Raw genomic sequence first — 18,347 nt, 5'->3', positions numbered from 1 at the left:
TTATGAATCTTAGAACGCAAGAAAAAAGCGATTTACGAGATTTCGACATCCGCACAGTCCATTGGGGCAAATTTAAGATTTTTCATCAAGAACTTCTGCGTTCTATTTCCTGCCAGTTACATATTAGATGTATTTTATGAGTGTTAATCACAGCGATGAACTAGGCAGGAGATGTAAACGAGATTTTAGAGCTTCTTTAAGAGTAAAGTAACTTGCACAATTTTCTGCAAGGTAAAAAATTAAATTGAGAGTTTATGAAGAAAGCATAGACTGCAGAGTTCAGCATTATCGAATACTTGCGTACTCATCTTATATGTAGGCTGATTTTCGAAAACCTGCTGCAGAAAAATGTTAAAACAAATTACCAACAAAACCGTATAGAAACACCGGTTGCGAAACCTGTTTAATAAGGATATGTATCATGCTTACGGTGGAAATATTATACCGGTGTATTACGTAAAATAAGTTACACAATAAAAGCTCGTCAAAAAATATTAGTTTAAATTTGAGACGACAGTTAAAGCCGTTTTGAAAATGTAAAATTATAAGTCAAAATAAAAAAGAAGTGCCTCCCCCTAGAAGAATTTCAAGTTTTAAACTAGTCGTTTTAATTATTTTCATGTAGTTTACGGTTATTACAAGCATAAGAAAACAGTTTTTTGTTGTGACGTTTCAGGAGAACTCACGCTCCCTTCATCAGACATTTATTTTCATTTTGACTAAAGATACAGTTATAACAATGGTTAGCAATTTTTTAAACAAAAAGAATCTGTTATATAATGGATGTTGTCAATGTTACATTGTTGTAATATAGCAACCTAACTGTGAAAAGAAGCAGTCTGTTTTATTTTTATTTCAGATAAAAAAAATTGATCACATCATTTTTTATTTAAAATTATGAATCCATTATATAACGGATTCTGTTTGTTTAAAAAATTGCTAACCATTGTTATAACTGTATCTTTAGTCAAAATGAAAATAAATGTCTGATGAAGGGAGCGTGTGTTCTCCTGAAACGTCACAACGAAAAACTGTTTTCTTATGCTTGTAATAACCGTAGACTACAGGAAAATAATTCTACAATGCAGGCAATGCGTACATACAAGAAAAACTATTAGTCGTTTTAATATTCTTGGTCTTGTTCAATTGGTAATGCAGGTAACGCTTAGAATTTTAGAACTGCCACGCTGATGAAAGGAGTTCTGAATTCCAAATATGGGGGAAAGTCGTTTGATGGTCTTCTGTCTTTTTCTGTGTGAAAACTGCGTTTAATGTAGTGTCCGCGACTCAAGATGTAGCTGTGTTTATGTGTAAGAATTCTGATGTTTATTCTCTTAACCAACCGAAAAAATGTATAAAAGCGACGTAAAACACTTAAGTGAATATTTCCTGCATGATTATGTGTAAAAATCATTGTGGGGTTGATAACACACACCGAGAACCGATCACATTCTGTTTATTCAACGAGTCATTATGAAAATAATGAGTAATAAGCTCAGAATGCAATTAAAATCAGAAAAAATTTCGCAATTATTGTCAAAGATCGATGATGAACTTTAAGAAAGTATTATCGTAAGAAACTAATAAAGATTGCAACAATGTGCTAAATACCGTCAAAAATATTGAAAGAACTAAGTGCTTGGTATGAACACATTTTACCGTCCGTACTATTATGTACTAGAGAGAGAATGAAAGTTAAGGCTACATAGACAACAGTTTTCTATATTTGTACCAGAGCAATAAATCAGTGTCTAATATAATGAATAAGGGTTTATTTATCGTACGAAAGTTCAGTTCTGTAGTCTTTCCTCGAAGCGTTGATATCGATGGAGAGAAGTGTTCTTGTTGGTTATGGTGTTAGTGTGGTGATTCCTGTCGCGAGAAGGGCAAGAAAACGTGTGAAGTAGATTAGAGAAGTTTCGACTATTGTTTGCAAGTAGAACAGAAGAGAAGTGAATCAATCCCTCGTTAATCCTCACTAATGGGGGGGGGAGGGATAAGTTGACCGGTTCAACGAAAGTCCGGATTAACTGAAATAACCTAAAAGAACAGTAGAAAGTGCGTTAAATCTCCGTTTATAGCAACAAAACATGTTTATTATGGTGTATTTAAAGGGCATAGGCCTAAATACACACTGTAAAAAAAAATACACTTCTTGTACACTTTTGGTACACTTTCTTGCATATAATATGCACAAGATGTGTACTGAAGGTGTTGCAAAAGTGTACTTAAAGTGTTCTAGATGTGTGCGACCCGAAATGACGAAATTTTGTACACTTGTTGCACACTTTGGGGACACATTCAAAGTTGTGTGCACTTCTTCAACGCTTTCTGTACACTTTTGTTTAAAGTAAGTCTGTACACTTCTTGTGCACTTTGTAGCACATGATTTCATTTTGTGTTGTTGGTCATATCGATTGTCATTTTATACTTTTTTGACAAATTAATATCTTATGAACATAAATCAATTTCATTATATAAAGCAGTAACACATATAAAATGTCACATCACAATTGGTGCCACCCATGCATGTACGTACAAGCCACTAATATTTTATTATTGGTACATTGTTTGTACACTGTAAAAATAATACCCGTTTTGTCATTTTTGGTGAACTCTCTTCGATAAAAATGTTAGGGAACGTTAAGTGTAGCAGAGATATACGACCCGATTATTAAATTATTATTTTAAGCACAGGATTTTAAGAGTAAGATTTGACCTATTGCCCTTCAGCCATAGAAAGTTAAAATGTCCGTGTTATTAGCGTTGTTATCAATGTTCTATTATTGGGAAGAAAGGTTTCGTTACACTTCACATCTGTTTGTTCTTGTGTTCATCGTAAGAACTATTGAAAATATTGCGGCATGTTTATAAATTTTAAAATATACCAGGAAAAGAGCGCTGGTTATTATCATTACCTTACAAACAATAAAATTGACATTGAATTGAATATACTTTGGAGTTGTTAACAAGTATAGACTACCGTACGTTCATTAGATAGAAACTGGATTCGCCTCGCTTCTTTTTATAGGTATACCGTATTGGCCCGAATATAAGCCGCACATTTTAACCAAATTTCAATTGTCATTTGTTCCGAATAGTTATTTGTCTTTTTATTCTTTTTAACGATGCACAGATATGAAAGACCACAACGAGCTACGACGAAAGTGGTCCCGAGATCGAATCCCGGACTGGAGATGGGTGCGTGTCTCTTCATCAATTTCATCACTCATCCTCATCGTCGCGATTAGCCAAAAGTGGAAGTGATACGAAGCTAAATAACAAAAATAAAATCAGAACAGGAAATTTTTCCCAGAGTCCCAACTTATGGTTATTTTGGTTCTAAGTTTATTCTTACTCTTCCACCTGCTCGCTACTGAAAAATTCTGGACAAACAACCCCTCATGACTCACCACCGTAACGGTACATCTTGAGAGGCGTGAGGGGTTGAAGACAACTTTCGCAATCGCCGGAAGCATTTCGCTTGGTTGGCGTCTTCTCGCGACACGTGTTTCAGTAGTGCTTCATTTCGCATTGTGTACTGTGTATTGTAGTTCTGTGCAGATTCAGGAGAGAACGAACTACCACCACAGATTTTCGGAGTAAGAAAAGTAAGTATTTATGCATGTTTTCTACAATTTCATTTTATATGTTTCTTTGTTAGCTGAAATTCTGATTTAACTGCCTAATTATAAACGCGCGAATAAAGGAAAGAACCTGGTCAGACCCAACGATTACACCAAAATGGGAGATTAGCTTCAGGGCCCATTATTTACCATACCATAATACAGTGGCGTACGCAAGGGGGGTTACCGGGTTTAACCCCCCCCTTGAGCTTTTGAAATATTATGGAAATTGTTGTAGAAAAAAATTTAAAATGGCTAATTTATCCCAGTCAAAGATCTGCGACAGTAATAATAATAATAATAATTTGAATTATTATTCCCATGCAGCATGAAGAAAAACACAACATTCCAAACACAATCTAAGCGGACGCAAAGTTCAATTTTGCAATTTTTTTTTTTTTTTGCAAAAAGTCGCGCAGTGACGTGCGAGAATTGTGAAAATTCCTTGCTTCGTCGCAGTGTGCCGAGTCTGCCGACCTTATTGCAAATATTCTTCCCGGTACTGATTTCACATCCCCTTGTGAACTCCTCAAGTGATGCTGAGTCTACATCCACATCATTAAATAATGTTGAAGAAGTGCTTTGTGAATCACCTAGAAGTGATAAATGTGTTGGAATGTCTATAAACTTACTTTTCAACGAAAACATAGACTCAATGGAATTTAGCAACATGTATTCTCGCGCTTCATCATCATCCTGGGCGAGTTCCATAGGTAAAGGTAATGTAGATTCCCCCGTACATATAGAACCGTGCCATGAAGGCACACGTAGTGGTGTGGCGGGCCCCAAAGATTCTCGATCTCGAACTATTTTTGCAGGTGATGTGAAATTTTGTTCTATTTCTTTCATAAATAGCAGCTGCATTAGTAGTAATTTAACTAATTAATTAATTATAAGAATTATTAATTAATTTATTATTATTATTATTAAAGTATAATAAAACAATGGTAATGTGAATTTGTAGAAAGTTTTCGAAAGAACACCCGCCTTCATGAAATCCTGCGTACGCTACTGTCATAATAGTTTCACATTAAGCTGCGTTGTTATCTAAATAGTTGCAAGAACTAAGTTATGTGTTAGGTGAGAGTTCAATGCTTCCTTGCTTTTGTTCTCTGCCTATTTCATTTATTTTTGTCATTGCGGACAATTCCAGTGCCGTGAAGCAAATATTCAGGCATATCAAATTTGAAAATGGCAGAAAGCACACTTTTTCTCTCTCGCGGTGACTTGACCCCTCATTCTCTTTTTGGAATAAAAAAAAACTGCCTTCTCATTCCTCTCTCCCTTTTGTTTGTAACGTTTTTGTCAATTTATTTTCCGTTAAAGCTTCCCATCTTCATTTCTCATTTTAGTATCTCTTCCTTCCTGTTTATTTCCTCTGTTTTCGAGCATTCATTTCCCTATGTTTACCCTCACATTATCGGCCTGTTTCTTCTTTATTCTCTTTCTCTCTCTGTTATTATTCCTCTTCCTTGCCTGCCTCTTTTCGCTTACTTTGCTTCTATATTTCTCTCTCTCTCTCTCTCATCTATTCCTTTCTCCATTTTTATATTTCTTTCTCTGTCTTTTTCTATTTCTGTTTGTTCTTTTCTACTTGTTCCTCTTTCTCTCTCTCTTTACTATCTCCACAGAGATATATATCATTCTCTCCAATTCTTGCTTCTCTATTTCGCTCGTTTTTCTATTGCTTTATATCTCTTGTGTTTCTCTATTTCTCTCTCGCCCGCCTGTCTCTGACTCGGCCTCTTTCCTCTCTTGTCCTCGGTCTCCCTCCCGATGGCTGATTACGTCATTGGCTTGTAATCAAAGGATCTCGGGTTCGATACCTGCTGCAGACACATTGCGCAGTGATTGGGATCACACTTTAAACTATAGGTGCGTTCCGACCAACCTATTTGTACATAAAGTGTAGTTAAAACCAACAATTCAAACAATTCTCTTCTCCTCCTCTCTCTCTTCACCGTGTGTGTGTGCCCGACTCGCTCCTTTATCTTTATCTGTCTCTTTTCTCTTTCCTTCATTCTCTGTCTGACTCTTTAATTCTATTCCTTTCTCACATTCTCTGCCGCTTCTTCCATCTCCCTTTCTTTTATTTCTTTTAAAACACTGTTTCTTATGTGGAGATGTTGGAAATATTTACATCATGTTCGCATGTCATCATAAGAAAGAAGTGCTTTAAAGGAGAGAAAAAATAGATGAAAGAAGCGGCAGAGAATATGAGAAAGGAAGAGAATTGAAGAACCGGACAGAGAGTGAAGGAAAGAGAAGAGATACATAGACATACACCGAAGAGGAGGGGGGAGCGGAATAGAAGAACCGAAAGAGAGGGTAAAGGGAAAAAATACGAGTACATGGGAGAGAGAGAGAAATAGGGAAGCGAGAGAGGGGGAAAGAAATATGGAAACGAACGAGAGGCATTTACACATTCTGGATGTTATTTTTTTTTCTTTTAGAAAAGAGGAGTAGGCGTAATAAAAATCTAGAATATCTTAACCTTATATATGTGAAAGATAAGAAATATTATATTAAAAAATCCATGAATGCTAGATACAATGGTTTTATCAGTGGCGTGCGCACTTTCTTTTGTGGTCCGTCCTCATTTTGCCATCTTTTCGTACGTCTGGCGTTCTTCTTTTTTTTTTTTAAGTGCAGGCGAAAGGGGGTTATAACCCCCACCAATAACTCTCCTTGGGCGCGCCACATTAGCACGCAATATTAATTGGATATTTTCCATATCCAGTGTAGTTTCAAGAACTAGACAATGGATAATATCGAATTAACATTCCATACTAACATCACTTTAAACAATAAAAAATATATATATCACTCATCTTAGTAATAAGAATGAAATGATCATCCTAGGACTTTATAAAAAATATTTTTAAATGCTACTTGTCTGTTGTTCATTATTCTTAACTGTGCCATTAAATTGATATACTCAACTAGTATTTTGTTTTGATATCACTAGTTCTCATGCAAAAGTTTCTTTTATTATTATTCTTAAGGCACCTATTGTTCCTGTCATGAAGACAAGAGAGAAATATTCAGAAGCTATTGTCGTGCAGAGAATTGTAAGGCATATGATTCGACTGAAGAAGGATTATTCTGTGCTTATTGTGGATATCTACCCACCAAGGATGCAAAAGGTAAGTGTGTGTTACATATTGTTATCTGAAACATGAATATTTGCATTTCCAAATCAATCAGTGATAAGAAATCTCACTTTCCGTAGACAATTTACCATGATAAAAGTATTCCTCGTGTTTGAAATTTGGACTTGCGAGTTAACAAATATAAATAGAAGAAGTCAAAGTTGAATTAATTTAAACTGTCTTCAGAATATATTTCCTTCGCTTCAACATTAGGTACATTTAAGGCTCAGATTTATTAAACTGCTTGACGCAACATCAATGTGGCATATCAAAAGGGGGTTGGTGGGGGTCACAACTTATAACCACCTCTTTTGCTCAGTATTCCTTAAAAAATGTTGAAAAAAAACATCAAAGGCAGAAAAAAATGGCAAATTGAGGGCTCATTAATAAAAATAAGCATATGTACCCCTCCTCCTTTCGAAAATCCTGATAACTCATAACATCACTCACAATCTGAATAGCTTCTTATTGGATGACATAATGATCAGATCTTAACCCCCTCATACCTTTGATACCAGCTTTATAAATGAGACTTAGGTTAATTCAATATGCTTAACTGTTAAGGTTTGTAGTCTGTCTGTCTGTCTCTCTCTCTTTCAGTAGTGGAATTCTCTTGTGGAAAATTATTTTTATACTCATAGATGTTATAGATAAGGATATCATGTCAATTTTGCTGTTTAATTTTGCTTTTATACTGCTTAATGTGCAATAACTATATCTTGTCTCTTTTATTTTATTTTATCTATTTGTGCATATTACCTCTTTTTATTGCTTCCTTTCAAAAGTGTCTGTAGCAATGCCTATTATCCTAATGACATGTGGAATATGCATTTTTAAGTCATAAAGTAATTTTGGCTCTAAATTTTTCCTACCACCTTTAAATACAAACTGTCATCCACAGATGGAAAATCCAGAATACACCACTCTAAATATTTTTTTGTGCAAGTGATAAATTATTTTAAGTAACTTAACTATACATAGATAATGGCCAACACGAGAAACAGTCATGTATATTCTCTTTCACTTTCTTAATTGCTTGAGATATGGAATGGTATTTTTTTCTGTTAACATACAAACTTTTATGCACATCAAAGACTTGGAAATTTAATTATTACAATGACATTTAGTCATGGAAAGTGGTAGAGGAGCAGAGAGAACTCTTTCTCCTCTTATTTGTTTTTCTTTTTGTTTCATCCTTTCTTTTCTCTTTTCTTTCCACTTGCTTTCTCTATTCAGCCTCTCTCTTTGTCAGAGCGAAATAGACTCCTTCCCTCACTCATGTCTTTTATTCCCTCTTCTCCTTTCTCTCTCTCTCGCTCTCTGTGTCTCTCACTGGATTTATCATTTTTCTTCTCTAAAACACACACACATATGTATGAGAGTGTGTGTCTCATTTAGAGAGAGAGAAATATATGTGTGTGTGTGTGTCATCTTCCCTTTCTCTCTCACTGCATTTCTTCCATTTTTCTTCTCTCCTAGAGGGAGACAGACAGAGAAATATGTGTGTGAGACAGTCATCCTTTCTCTGAAGGAACAGAAAAAGGAAAGAGAGAAGGAAGAAAAGAGTGAGAGAGAAGAGGAGAGTGATAGAGTGAGCCCTCAGTCTGCCTTTCTCTCTCCCTCTCAAATTTTCTATCCTTTTGTGAGGGAAAGAGAGGTGGTGGGATGGGAAGGAGAAAAGAGTGAGAGGGGGAGGGAAGAGAAGAAAAGAGAGATAAGTTATGAAGATTGATTGATTTAGTTTATTTTACTTCGCGTTTTGTGCCTCTTGGCTAATTTGCGAAGATGGGGATGAGTGATGAAATGATGAAATTGATGAATGGACATTCACAAACAACCAAGCCCGACCGGGATTCGAACCCGGGACCCTTGGCGTCGCAGCGCGATGTGCTAACCACTCGGCCACAGGGTCGGGCATAAGTTATGAAGAGTTTCCAATTGTAATTCATATACAAATTACATAATTTAAAACCATGCATTCTCTTCATCTGTTTTAGTCTCACATAAGTTCCTAATTATTATATTTCCAAAGCTCCAAGTAATGTTCCTCTGTGATAAAGTGTTGACTGTTTCACATTCATATTATATGATATAAACAGGAAAAATTAGTCTTGTATTTTTTAAATCAATTTTTTATGTATAGGATAAACGTTTATGAACAGAAAAGTAATATAAATGAACTAAATTGAGTATGCTATATCTTTAATCACTTTGTTTTGGCTTATAAGTATATTTCAGAATCTGTCTCCTCTATAGTTTTACAAAGAATATTATTGCTATTATATTTACACCACCTGGGTATGGTAATATTTTCCCAGTGCTAATTTAAATAAACCTTGAATGTTCTCTGTTTCATACCAGTAAATATGGTATTTGTTTTGTTTTACAGTAACTTCACATCAATATTTTCTTGGCCCTGTGCAAAGACATGCAACATAAAGGAGAAAGTGCTCTTGTTATGAGTTTCGGGTTCAAGTCTGGCCTGTATAGGAGTATTTTTGTGTACCCGTCTTCATGCATCAAAGGTAAGCGCATACAAACTTTAATTGCTGTAGTTGAGGGGAGGAACAGTGAAAGTAATATACTAAAGGTTTAGAAGTTGACAAGTTGGATTCTAAATATTTTGTAGTCATTAGTAAAATAGAAGAGCTGAATTCTTGGTTACTGTTGTTGTCTTTAATATGAGTGGTTCTTGGTTTGAACTCTTTGGAGTTCCAAAGTTCTGTATTAACCCAACATCATAACAGTTGGGGAGCTACATGCAATAAATAAAATACTGTGAGCTTGAACACCAGTAACAGTGCTGATGGTACACAATGCGTTAAGCACATATTATCCAATGAAAAGCTGTCTGTCTGGCAGGCCTTGACCCCTCAAAGGGATGTGGAGTCATGGAATTTAGTGTAGGTAAAAGGGAAGCAAATTGGTACAGGGATCTGCTTGAATGTCAAAGCATTGTGTTCTTGGGTCATGGCAGATATTAAATAAGTCAAATTTAATGTCAGTGTACAACAGCCATTTGAGGGCATTGTTCTGCCATGTATTTTTTTCTTTTTTTGTGGGTTGATGCATAGTTAAGTCTCATTGCGAGAGAGAGATTGTTTTAATTGGATAATACTTGATCAGGAATAAATGTGATGTTTTGTAATTAAATTCAAGAAAAAAATATGATATTTATGCATGCTTCATTTATTTTCAGGAATTATCACCGTTTGGTAACAAAAGATTTTGAGAAAGAAGCACCCTATCTGGCACTATTAGTGGAAGGAATGTTGTCCCGGTAGCTGCAGATGCTAGAAAGTGCAGTGTGCCACTTTACAAACATTTATCTATGCACTTGTTGACATATACTATAGTTTTGAATTAGACTACCCCAAAAGTTGTGCTACATGTATGGTATTAGTCCAGTATATGTATACTATTAGGCCATAAAGACAGACTGTCACCTCAAGTCATCTATCTTATGTGAGAAGTTCAAGGATTGAAAGCAGACTATGCATTAAGTACCAGTGTATCTGTGACAAACAATAAATGTTCTGTCTCAGGATCTTCTGTATCATTTGTTACTATGAATTGCACCTAAGTTTCTCTTATTGTTCATTAGCAACAATGGTGTGGTGATTGAAAATGGTATTCATAGTGTTTCTGTGTTTTATATTCATTTTAGGTTACAGGTTGTTGATTTTTTTCTGTTTAATGACAATGCTTCTTTACTCCTGCATCATTTATTTTTTGTTCATAATTGAATTTTTTTCCTATTTGGTTTATTCTTGTGATTGTTAATCTGCATGTATACACGATAAGGCATAAACATGTAGATTAAATGAGAAGAAAAATTTATTTACTTTCTTTTTTCAGCTATGATCTCTCATTTTGTGCAAAAGTTATTTTCAATATCTCCTGAAAGTGTCATTTCAGTTTCAATATTCAATTCAAAATTTGCACATATAACCAACCATGAACTCACAAGGCCATGCCACTTTGAAGCAGACAGGTGTGATTATATATGCACAAATGTGAACAAGCTCAATTTTTTAATTAAATGTAGCTTAGCGCCCCCATTACCCTGCACTAGAGAAATTTACACTAAGCTCCCTCCGCCTAAAATATTACAGTACTGATAAATTATTTCGTTGTGTACTAAGAAGTGTTTTCAGCATGTTCTAAATGTGGGAAGTGTACTATAAATGATAAAATAATTTCTAGAATGCACTTAACACACTTGCAGAATATATAATATTGACAATATTCCTTTCCATCACTTTTTCAGCATATACAACACTTCTGAAGCACATTAAATGTGAAGTGCTTCAAGAGAGTGTTTGAAAAGTGAAATTTTTTTTACAGTGGAGAAATGTATTGGAACTTTTCCCTTGCAGGTATGCAAGAAAAGAAAAAATGATGCATTTCAATGTGTCACTCTACACACTAAAGATGCATCAAATTTTTTGACTCCAACGACACGTTTAGGTGCATCAACCGAAATATCCACTTTAATGTGTCATTTGACACATTTATTTCGATGCATTTAGGTGCATCTTTCAGTTTGATGCATTTTTAATGTGTCATTGGAGTCAAAAAAATTACGCACTTTTGTGTGTCAATTGACACACTTTGAGTTCTGTGTGAAAGTTGTTGCTTTTTCCTCCTTCAATTGTCAAGTTAAATGTGACTCAACTGTATTTTTATTCTAGAAACTAAGTATGAGTACTGAATTGCGATATATCTCATGTGTGCAAGAAGTGCTTTCAATGTGTTCTGAAAGTGTCGCTCAAGTATTTTCACAAGTGTTCCAAATGTGTAAAGTGTACCAGAAGTGATCAAAAGTAGTTTCTGCAGCACACTTCTTACACACTTTTGGGACACATTTACATTGGAAGCACTTCTTGCACACTTCCTGTACACTTCTTTTGCTGCACTTTTTGTACACTTCCTGTACACTTTTGAAGCACTTCCTGTACACTATTGAAGCACTTCCTGTACACTTCTTGTGCACATTTAATGTGTACAAGAAGTGATCAAAAGTAGTTTCTAGGAAGTGTTCCAAAAATGTGCAGAAAGTGTATTTTTTTTTACAGTGCACTATACAGTACAGTACAAAGTCTGCGGGAAACAGGATTTCATCAGTGGTTGACTGCTTTTACTTTGGGAAGTTCTCTTGTTGACTTCTAGCCACATTTAAAACCTTGCACTCTGCTCTTTTTTTTTGGCCTTTTGCCTGTCCGGATTAAGCGAAGTCCGACTTATCGAGGTCCGGATTAACAAGGTTTTACTGTATCTTGGAGTGATGGTAACCATGGGTGAAAGCAGATGACGAGGTCGGTCGGTGAGAAGCCAAGCTGCAAGTCAAGGTAGGAGATGATGAATCTGGTGACTGTGACATGGACCCCAATTTCTTCCAAACCTTAAATTGAGCTATATGCGAATTCATATCGACTTGTTTTTCTCACTATCACTTTAGTATCTACATTATTATCACATGTGAGACATCAAGTTTTCTTAGTTCTTTAGAAATAACGGGACGCCAACACATTATTTCCAATTCCGTCCATTTAAAATGTTTAGCAACTTAATATTTTAATCAGAAAAAGATTTTTATAAGAACTTACCGTTAAACATAGCGTGGAAGTAAGGGCTAACAGACGCCAGCACCACCTTGTGAGCGTGGATGGAAACCACTCCAATCTTCAGCTCGATATCGCACAGCTGGAAAACAATAGAGGTCACTTTTTACCACTTAACTGAGATAGAAGTGAATAGACCTGAACATGCAAAAACACCTGTTGAAGCACCTAAAGGATACTCAATCTTCTGCGAATGTCTTACTTCAAAGTTAGAAGGTTTTTAAAGGAAATGTTTCGGTTTGAAATCGACAAACTGCTGAGGCATTATTCAACAAAATTAGGAAAATGATTACGATATTCCAAACGTATTACAAGCAGCAAGCAACTCTATATTAATTAGTTACTGTAAGTTTTGAAACTTTCATCAATATCAACAAGCAATACAATGTTCAATGTTAAGTGCATGTGACAATGTCCGCATTTCAAATCGATGTGTAGATAGAACAGTCACAGGATATTTGTGAACAAATCGAAAATACTGTGCGAAAGAAATCAGGATTTTGCATTCAACCAAGCCTGGAATTAGAATGCTATGTATAGAAAATTTTGGTGGCAGCTTCATTTTCAAAATAGCCAAGACCAGTGTCCCTCCCCTATGATAATACATGCACCTCCACTATTATTTTTTTTATTCAACAATACTTTTCATTATTAGGACATAATTTCAAGGTGGGAAAGCGATAACTGTACTACTGGTATGTCAAATCTTTGTGGAAATCGGAGAAGTGTAAGTTGAATTGAATTCATATTAAAAACTGACTTAGATTTTGATACATACACCTCATATATTACAGTTTTCTTGCAATTGTTATTATAGCTGTGTAGTTTGAATTGATTTTAGTAGATTCGTCAAAACATCTTAAAACAAGAAATGGCTTTCACAGTCACCGGGCAAAAAAAAAAAGGCGTTGTGTGTGTTGCCTAACTCTACGGGGCTGGTAGAAGCTGCCATTGAATATTTGCTATTAAAATACATATTGCCCTAGAGTTATACAACGCACTCAATGCCTTGTAGGCAAGCGAGTTTTCAGGATGTAGGTGCCCCTTTTTTACTATCAGTGATTGTACCTTAACTTCACCGTTCAAAACAAGAAATAAATAAAATAGATATCCTACGTATATATGGTACACCTCATCTCAGTTTTGTTCAATTTGAACCAGGGTGCGAAATCCTGGGGGGAACAGGGGGGATTCTCACCCCACCAACAATCTTGCCCTCAAAAATCCACCCTACCAAAAATTTCCGGGGAGGAGAGTTTTTGTTATAACAAACAAAAGATAAGCAATTACTTTTAACTTCAAATATACTTTACTAAGAATAATATCGAAAACACACACAAATTTGTGAAGTTGTGAGTATTGAATGTTTTCTCTCTCAAGAGATCATTAACAAATCTACATCAATACGCACAATAAAAGTAAAGCAAGAATGCAAAACAATAATAACTATGAAATCTAATTGATTTATATTAACATAAACATAAACTAAACAAAAACTTACACAAAATAAAACCACTTCAACTATTTCATAATTTATTAACATCTTTAACCAGTTACTAAAGGAATTAGTTAGCTGCTATAGAATATGTATAAAAGTAATACATTAATTTTCTTTATGTAATTAATAACAATAATATATTTTTAATTGAGTAATTTATTTTACTTTTAATAAGATTACCATTTTTTCCCCGTATACTTTACACATATGTTTATGGGGGAAAGGGGTTTGAAGATTAAGAACTTTCTCCCCTCCCAGCAGTTTTCAATGATTTCGCACCCTGATTTGGACACTGCTACTAAGTAATCAGCAGAAAGAACTTTCTTGTTGATGCTTCAGGAATCGGAGGGGGAGTGGAAACGCGCTCTTCACATGAGAACCACGAACATCTGTTTCTAGAGGAAGAAACGCTGTAATGCGAGAACCACATGGCCTGAGATGCGCCCATACCGTATTTCACGGACTCACCTGAGAGTTCTGCCTCATCCTGTTGATGGCCGCAAACGCCACGGAGCAGTGCTCGGGGTTCTGATGAAAGAAGTGCGTGAGGGGTTCCCCAGGGCTGGAGGGGGACGCCATGTCCACGTTCACTCTCGGCGTCTGGCCGTCCCCTCGCTCTGCCGGAAGGGGCAGATACATCTTCGCTTTCTCAACATTTTCAGAGGGACGCCCCCCGGCAGTTAACTCTCGAACCATCTGCAAGAAAGAGCAGCAATGGATTAATAATGGATGTTATATTGTAGTTTATTCAATAATACATTACATCTGCGTGAATATTCCATAGTATACATAGCAAATCATTTTCATTACACCATAGGCTGAGAGGTCAGTACCGGAAGCAAGCAGATCGTCCTCCCACATACGATGGTGAAATTCAGTGCCAGCAGAGGGGCACTTCTGCCGTCTTCAACGCTCACATGTCTGAACTCATAGTTAATATTGTTTCAGTGTTCTTTTCTCTCCCATGGAAATGGCCTCTCACGTTAAGCAAGTTGCAACAATTCTCATGTAAAATATATTTCTACCCATAGAAGTCACATTACATCCAGCAATTCTTTCCTAACGACTGTGAGAAGAGGATGGAATTTGCAGAAAATTTTCTGTCATGGTATGTTGAATGGCCCAAACTGTTTGACAACATGTGCTACTTCACGTTGAGGATTTTGTCGATAGCTACAAGTATGAACATTGAGTATCTGAGAATCTTCACATTTATGTTGAGATGGAATAGGGGCGTTCGAAGATAAGAACATGTTACAGTTTCACATCATACACAGTTGTTTTACCTGTTCCATTATGAAAATGTGTCGATAATGTCCGGGTTTATGCGGAGTTTTGAATTAGAAGAAAACCTCAAGAAGCGGATTGTATAGCCTACGTAGCAACACTAGGTGGAACAGAACTGGTTAGCAAATAAAGAAGTTAAATCATTTAAAAATGCGGAGTAATTTATCGGACACCCTGTGTGTGTGTGGGGGTGTGTGTGTGTGTATGTGTGTGTGTGTGTATATATATAGGGGAAGGGGTACAAATATGGAATACCATTATATCTCGCCTGGTAATTGCTACACTCTAGCAAGAACTACCTGAAATGCTGGTCAGCGTTCCTCACCACCACAGGAAGCGGTTAGTTCGCAGCTTGTGGTTCAACAGTGCGCGTTAGAGCGATTATTGTGTTTCCCGCCCGAAGTGAAATGTTTGGAAGTAATTACTTTTTTGTCTTGTGCTTCTTATTAGTATACATAATTAAATTACATGGTATACAGTTTTGTAGCATATCAATCAGGCCTTTATTCTGTTATATTTACATACATTGTTGGGGTGAGTTTTAATACACTTTTGGCTTTTGATATTCGAAGGTAACAGTGGCTCAAATATTGAATAGTAGTATTCCATATTTATACCCCATACATGTTAAAAAATATTAAGGTGAAAACAATGGATTGTTGTTCCTAAGGCAGTATTTTATTCCCCTTGGATGAATGTGAATTTCCCTTTTGAGGGTTTTTGCTGTTTTTTTTTAGTGCTGGATATGATAATGAACTTTACGTTTGCAATTTTTTTTTAACTAGGTAAATACGTATACTGAACGCAACTCCACCTGGCGGCTGGGAAACAGCGAATCGCCGATCAGTTGAATTTTCTTCGACTGAAATCGTGCATTTTCGAGTCACAGAACGTTGTTCGCGGGACCAAACAAATGAGCGTTGGGTACACCACATGTTGCCAAACGTACTGTAAAGCGCGAGAGAGTCTTGCCAGCACCAGAAATCAGAGGGGTGTTAATGGTACAACTGCACACGTGGTCCTACATGAGAGAGTTCCACACGCGAACACGCAAATAGACAACTGGCAAAAACAGAAGTACGCTTGGCAACGTTGCTTCGTGAGAGCGATGTGTTCACTTCAGCTTTTACTTCGCAACTGAGTTTGTTGATCCCATCGAGCCACAGACCCCCGAAGACGATTGGGAGACAGAAAGGGCCAGAAATAGCCGTCAAGGTCAGCCGCCAGTTGGAGTTGCGTTCAGTATAGTAGCCTAATAATCATAGTGATACAGACATGCGAAGTTCAGGAATTTTCCCATACTTGTGACTTTACAGTGTTCACTTATTTAATGTTTTCATTATAATTGTGTTTATATGTTCATTTTCTGCACAATGTTGCTGTATTCCATATTTGTACCTCATTTTTTTGTGGAGCAATCATGTAAACTTTTAGGAAAATGTTATTTACAAATAATTACAATAATGTTAAGTAGTCTAAACCTTATATTCTATTAAAGAACTAATTAAGGAAGAGGAGGGGAGTTTCTCACATACATTATTTTTTAAAAAATTGTCGTTGAATGGTCAACAACAAACTGGTATTCCATATTTGTACCCCTTCCCCAATATACACACACACACAGTATAAATTATATATATATATATAAAATTTCATCTTTATCCCAGGATCAGCAATTCCAAGTACACTCATGTCCACATCCGTATGTCTTTACACTTTCGTTGTCTTTTCAAACAAAATTTATGCAACACCCTATATTACTTTACAACTTTGACACATATAATATTATTACCCAATATATATGACATCAATGTTGCTAAGGTGCAGTAGTTGTCGCAGTGGTAACGCCGTCGCATTGCAATCAAGGTATCCCGGGTTCGATACCCGGTGGAGGCACATAGTGGTTCGGATCCCACTTTAAACTGTAGGCCCAGTCCCGAATAGCTTATATGTGCATAAAGTGAATTTTAAACCCAACTCAAATAAATAAATTAAGGCAAAGTAGAAGTAGTTCGCAATTTTTCATAACAAATTCGGAAAAGTCCTTTATTATTATTATTCATGGACGACTTCGATAGACGATTCGACGGCTGCTCCGAGCCAGATAAATGCAGCCATCAATGTACCCGCACCCAGGCCGTTGATCCTGATGGAAAAGTGGAGGCACGCACCCTCAGTTCCTGGAATTCGTCCCGTGCGTGCACAGATGATCAGCTACACGGGGCGAGTGACTTCTCTATCTCGTGCACAGCATTCGATCTCTTCCGGAAAGGGGATCGGCGCGCGCTCCCCGCCAGACCCATTACCCCCTGCGAGCCGAACTTTCGGTTGCTTTGGAGACAGGGGAATGAACCAGGATCGATGAATGGATACAAAGCCATGTGTGTGACAAGGAAGCATTACTGCTATCTCACGGAAACAGAAGGCCGCGTGCTGCGTTTATGTTCTTGTTGCTAACAGTTCGCCTCACCTTCCTGGATGTAATTATGGAGAATGTCGTGCACCTGGGGAGCGCTAAGTGCATTGTGATGTCTGTGGTGTATTTAACGCTTCGATACTAAACGGATGACTATCAACACAGTTTTCGCAGCTCGGAACATGTTAACGTCGGAATTTCACACAAAAATATAATCTGGGACAAAAGTGTGATGCCAAGTAACACCAAGTGTGGTCTTACAAATACATGCTCAAACTGACTTCACTTCATTTAATTTTTGTTATTTAGCGTCGCTTTTCTGGCACTTTTGGCTAGTCGAGACGATGGGAACGAGTGATATGTTAGAATTGATGATGAGACACTCACAAAGAATACCAACACCCAGGCCGGGATTCGAACACGGACGTCGTAGCGTGCTGTGCTAGTCACTTCGCCACGGAGGTCGGCTAAACCTGGTTAACATAACTACTTTTGGTGCGGAATTGACTCTGGTGTCTTATTACACAAGTCTATCTCTAGGTTAATCGCAACGATGACAGTTGATGACCCGACGAAACACATGAAAGATATATGAATAAATAAGCGATGATTCAATTGCTGGAGAGGTGGTTGTAAAACGTAGCGAAGCCCGATGTTCTGTGCTCAAGTCATAGATATTTCTTTGGGATTGGCCATTTATTTCTTCAATTCATCCTCAATGTCACGATGAAGCTTAGAGAATTA

At 36.7% G+C, this 18,347-nt stretch overlaps 1 protein-coding gene across 7 annotated transcripts in view; it reads right to left on the bottom strand.

Annotated features, from left to right (window-relative positions):
* LOC145998712 (kelch-like protein 17) overlaps window positions 1-18,347 on the bottom strand; it is a 172,028-nt gene that overhangs the window by 49,389 nt on the left and 104,292 nt on the right. For all 7 annotated transcript variants that reach the window (XM_083135211.1, XM_083135214.1, XM_083135210.1 and 4 more), the window contains exons 2-3: window positions 14,369-14,596; window positions 12,388-12,484 (exon numbers count right to left, since the gene is read on the bottom strand). In XM_083135211.1, the coding sequence (XP_082991337.1) occupies window positions 12,388-12,484; window positions 14,369-14,596 (325 nt within the window). The remainder of the gene's footprint in view (window positions 1-12,387; window positions 12,485-14,368; window positions 14,597-18,347) is intronic.

This window comes from Lepisma saccharinum, chromosome 14, assembly GCF_977018435.1.
Source record: "Lepisma saccharinum chromosome 14, izLepSacc3.1, whole genome shotgun sequence".
NCBI lineage: Eukaryota > Metazoa > Arthropoda > Insecta > Zygentoma > Lepismatidae > Lepisma > Lepisma saccharinum.
Note: the sequence above shows the minus strand (reverse complement) of the source record. Positions and strands in the feature narration are given on the sequence as shown.